This window comes from Salvia hispanica, chromosome 5, assembly GCF_023119035.1.
Source record: "Salvia hispanica cultivar TCC Black 2014 chromosome 5, UniMelb_Shisp_WGS_1.0, whole genome shotgun sequence".
Lineage (NCBI taxonomy): Eukaryota > Viridiplantae > Streptophyta > Magnoliopsida > Lamiales > Lamiaceae > Salvia > Salvia hispanica.
The window spans coordinates 14826723-14831574 of NC_062969.1; the positions used below are offsets into that span (position 1 = coordinate 14826723).

Consider the following 4852-nt stretch of genomic DNA (forward strand, 5'->3'; position numbering starts at 1 on the left):
TAACAATTTTAAATCCATGCAATAAGCAAATGACCACTTAAGACTCTGCTTTATATATGCGCACTCTATGTAATTATTACTAGTAATTCATTTTGAATCTAATTAGAGAAGAATAAAGCGGCCTATTCATTTAATAAGGCATCCCAAACTCTAATGTCTCGTTTCGCAACACGAATGTCCCCTTGTTAGTAGTGTAATATGTTATAATGATAATCATAACCATAAAAGTGGTAAATAAATTAATGTATATAGACAATGTGAGGTGGACACAATTTTCTGTGAATGAAAATGCTCATGTTTTACTGACGAACGAAAATAGTAAATGCACAGATTTTTTTGGGCTGGAGTATATAAAATCTTTTAATACTAGTATTTCCTTTGTCCACGATACAAGGTCATGTTTGACCAGACATAAGTTTTAAGAAATATAGTGGAAAATGAATGAAAAATTAGTACTAGTAGAATGTTAGTCTATTTTTATATATATATTATTTTATAATAAAATATGAGTAAAATAAAATTAGTAGAATGTGAGGCCTATTACTAAAAGCAGTAAAAAGTTAAATGAGATATTTATTAGTAGACGGACGAAAATATTATAATGAGACTATTATTGATGAATGGGGTGAGTAATATATTTTCAATACCTTTTTTCCATGAACTACTCGTATATTTGCATGATAATTTTTTAAAGTAAAGGCCAAAATTGGTCCTGAACATATGGTCATTTTACGTTTTTGGTCCTAAACATTATCTTTTGGATTTTTTGGTCCTGCACATATGGAAATTTGATCATTTTGATCCTCCCGTCAACATTTCCGTTAAAAACTAACGGTCAACAGGTTTAATCTGATTTTGACCAAATTAAACTTTTAATTCTGATTTTTTACTCCCTAATTAATTTCCTAATTATTTTTACACTTCAATTTCATCTTCTTCCTTTCTCTTACACTTCAATCACCTTCCGCCGCCGTGTGAGAATTGCCACTACCCTTCACTCCAAGAGCTGCTTTTAGCTCCCTAAGCTCCTCCGCCGCCTCCACCACTCTCCCACTCTTCACATCCTCCCTAACCACCCCCAATTTCCTATCCAATTCCAAAATTACCACAAAAAACTCCATAATCTCCCTTTTCCCCACGCTTCCCACCTTTTTTCCACAATCTCCTTCACAATCCTCCCCACATCCGCCTCCACCAACTGATCGCACACGAGGATCAGCAGCGCAGCGACTTCTCCGGCGAGATTCTCCGATTTCAAAACGACGTCGGAGCAGCGCGGGAAGAGGGCGGAGAAGTCGGAATGGTGGGAAAGGAGGTAGGATTGGACGGTGGATTTGATCCGGAGGGAGTGGGAATCGAGGCGGGAGATGAGGAGGCAGAGGTCCGGCGCAGACAGCAACGCCAATTTTCTTAAAAAATCAAAGGCGTAGACGAGGAAGACGTTAGTCGAACACTTTGCTGAAAGTCGAAGCCTCCATAATTAGGAATTGAGAGGAAGAGGAAAGAAGAAGATGAAAGATAAGAGGTAGGAAGAAGATGAAATTGAAGTGTAAAAATAATTAGGAAGAAAAAAATTAGAATTAAAAGTTTAATTTGGTCAAAATCGGGATTAAACTCATTGACTGTTAGTTTTTAACGGAAATGTTGACAGAAGACCAAAATGATCAAATTTCCATATGTGCAGGACCAAAAAATTCAAAAGATAATGTTTAGGACCAAAAACATAAAATGACAGTATGTTCAGGACCAATTTTGGCATTTACTCTAATTTTTTTATTAACAAGTACTCTCTCCGTCCATCATTTAAAGAGTCATTTTTACTTGGCGCGAGTTTTAAAAAATTATTTGACTTTGTAAAGAAAAGTAAGGGGAGAAAGTGAGTGAAATGTGAGACTCATTTAAAGCTATTTTTTTATTGGATTGTGAGTGTAAAAGCTGGTGGGATTTGGGATCTGCATACTAAAAGTGGAATAAAGTAAATGATTCTATAAATCATGGATAAACCAAAAATGGCAAAAATGTTCTTTAAATCGTGGACGGAGAGAATAATGAACGGGTAAAAAACTTTTATTTTGGTGTTTTTTTCGTCCAATTATTTTATTTGATTTAATAAAATGAAATGATAGTAAATGATTTATGTGTAAGAAAGAGAATGAGTAGTTCACTATCTCAATTAATGGCCTCACATTAGTCTATCCAAAATGAAACCCCCAATAGTTCTCAAACATTTTCAACATAACTCATTGCAGAGAAACTAAACAACCATCAAACAATGGGGTGCCAAACATTCCAACTCAATCCTCAATCTCTCTACAAAAGAATCTCCGCGCTCTCTCTCCAACCAAACCTTAAACTCCTCAAAACCACGACTCTCATATGCAACAACCTAAACGAACCAGCTGTAACTGCCACAATCAATCAAACACAAAATAACCCCACACCCAATGTTAACTTCAAAACTCTAGGATCCTGCAAGCTCGGCATCTCCCGATACCCCGACTTCAGCTACAATGCCATCGGCGGTGCAGGCTCCGGCACTGCCACAAAGCTCCCCGACGACCAAGTCTCCGTCGAGTTCGACGTGGAAAAGCTCTACATCCCACCCCTGTCTACCGCCACAACCACCTTCCTAGGGCTCCCGCTCCCGCCATTCCTCAAAATAGACATACTCCCGCGGGTCTTCCGTGGAGAAATCGACCAAGAATCCGGCAAGGTAAGCCTGCTTCATCTCTGAATATGAAATACAAATGCTCATGATGCATTTTGTTTATATAGATAAATTGATTTAAATTTAAAGGCCGCGCTATAGAGGACTTGAACACGAGACCTTTGGCCTCGGGCATTAACCTATTTACTGCTTGGCCAACTCACACACACTGAATGCTGTTGATCCTCATACTGCATGATGGTGTGTAGGTTGATCTCAAGTTCATAGCGGAATTCTGCTTCTCGGTTGGGAGCCTGTACAGAGCGCGGCCGCTGCTGGTGGAGACGGTGTTGACATCAGAGGAATCGAAGGGAAAGATGAGGGAGGGGAGAGGGGAGAGAATGGATGGAGATGGGAAATGCAGACTTGTTGGGGTGGCGACGGTTGATCCCATCAATGATCTTTTCATGGACACATTTCTTAGCCTCCCCACTGAATGTCTCGCAGATTTGAATGCTGTCATCTCATTTTCAACCACACAATAATAGAATAGTCCTCTCCCTTTATTTGTAAAGATAAGATATATATCTACCTCTCAAACCATACTTATCATGAAATATATATGGCGTATGTGATGATGTTCAGTGATTCAACGAAATATATGAATTGTCCAAATTACCAATTTGTGAAATCTGCAAACAACATCTGGAGATTTTGAACTTGCATGTAAAGAAATGCTCTGTTTCATCAATAAATGTCAAATTTTCAAGCATACATTCATGTTTTCATAAGAAAATCTTATCTCGATCTTGCTAAGTTGGCCTTAATAGTTCTAGAATTGAAGGATGTATAAATTATCTATGATCTGTCTGATTAGCTAGCACGAAATTCGGAAAGGAATGCAGGAAATTGACCGTAAAAAATGTGTATATTTGGACTTACCTTATAACCCGTCTACATCATCCAACTTGCCTGAAACACACGAAATCTTCACACACATTTGTATGTCTAAAGAGAAACAGAGAAATGAATGTTGAGTTACCATTCTGACCGGGAACCACGACAGAGATGACGGTAGCGACATAGTTAGAAATAGATTCACAATTAGATAGTTTGGTCAATTCATATATTTTGTGTGGAAAATAATAAAGAAAAAAAGACAAAAATCCTTTATTATGAAAAATTCGCGCCTCGATCCCATATTCAGAAAGGTCCGTGAATTTAATCTCATATTCTAAAATTTCACAATCCAAATCTAACTATACACACTCATGTATACATTAAGGATAGCTCCAAAGAGTGTCGTTTCCTGAGTAATCCTCCGGCGACCGGTCCTCCTCCGCTGGCGGGCTGACGAGCATGCCCTGCGCCATGTCATCCAGCAGCTTGGGCATACCGAACAACGCCTCCTCGTCCAAAAACTCATCCGCCGCCACACTCGAGGACGCCTCGCCAGCCCTGGCATTCCGCGGCGCGATGGCGGAGGCGGCCGCAGAGGCCGCAGCCCGTATGTCTTCGTCGCCGTCGGAGGCATGCTTCGGATACGTGGAAGCGAGGGCGGGGAAGTTGATCTTGGCCTCGGGGCCTTTGAGGGCGATCGCCGCCACGTCGTATGCCGCCGCCGCCATCTCTGGGGTGGCGTACGTGCCTAGCCAAATGCGCGCGGTCTGACGCGGCTTCCGGATCTCCGACACCCATTTCCCGCTCCGGCACCGGATTCCGCGGTAGATGGAATGACGCCCCGACTTTGGCGGCGGAATGGAGCTGTCTTCTGCAGCCATGCAGTCGTTATAGACAGAAAATGCTCGTAAAATCGTGGACCCCTATTTTGTGGCACAATTTGAACTCAACTTGATTAACGTTCGCACTCTACAACACATTTGATCAAGTCTGTGTATTTATAAGAACTTTCTTCTTTGGTTTTTTTCATTTTTTTACTAAAACCTTTAAGTCTTTGGTGCCATGTGTAGTTCGTTCCTTTTCTAATTCTATTTTCCTGATATTGGAATAATTCGCTGCCGTATTTACGATTTATTTACATCCATTGTTCTTGTCTCAAAATAAAGTAATATTACATGCACAGTTGCACACGGATTCGGACAGTTGGATTTGAGATCTAATAGTAGCTGTAGCTGCATAAATATTTGCATAACGTCTTGGAGAACATGTAGAGTACTCCCTATAGAAAAAAAGTGAGCTAAATAA

General features: G+C 40.2%; 2 protein-coding genes across 2 annotated transcripts; one reads left to right on the forward strand and one right to left on the reverse strand.

Moving 5' to 3' along the window:
• Positions 1-2181: 2181 nt before the first annotated feature.
• On the forward strand, positions 2182-3338 carry LOC125187763. The gene is made up of 2 exons (XM_048084394.1): positions 2182-2713; positions 2917-3338. The coding sequence occupies exons 1-2, from the start codon at positions 2273-2275 to the stop codon at positions 3190-3192; spliced, it is 717 nt and encodes a 238-aa protein (XP_047940351.1). The 5' UTR covers positions 2182-2272; the 3' UTR covers positions 3193-3338.
• A 589-nt stretch (positions 3339-3927) lies between these two features.
• LOC125189499 (ethylene-responsive transcription factor ERF025-like) lies at positions 3928-4428 on the reverse strand. The gene has a single exon (XM_048086771.1). The coding sequence runs from the start codon at positions 4426-4428 to the stop codon at positions 3928-3930; it is 501 nt and encodes a 166-aa protein (XP_047942728.1).
• Between the last annotated feature and the right edge of the window lie 424 nt (positions 4429-4852).

What these genes read in the sequence shown, in the direction of transcription:
- LOC125189499 (XM_048086771.1), bottom strand. Translation starts at nt 4,428, where the DNA reads ATGGCTGCAGAAGACAGCTCCATTCCGCCGCCAAAGTCGGGGCGTCAT.
- LOC125187763 (XM_048084394.1), top strand. Translation starts at nt 2,273, where the DNA reads ATGGGGTGCCAAACATTCCAACTCAATCCTCAATCTCTCTACAAAAGA. An exon ending in TCGACCAAGAATCCGGCAAG is followed by an intron (nt 2,714 to 2,916) that starts GTAAGCCTGCTT and finishes GATGGTGTGTAG; the next exon opens with GTTGATCTCAAGTTCATAGC.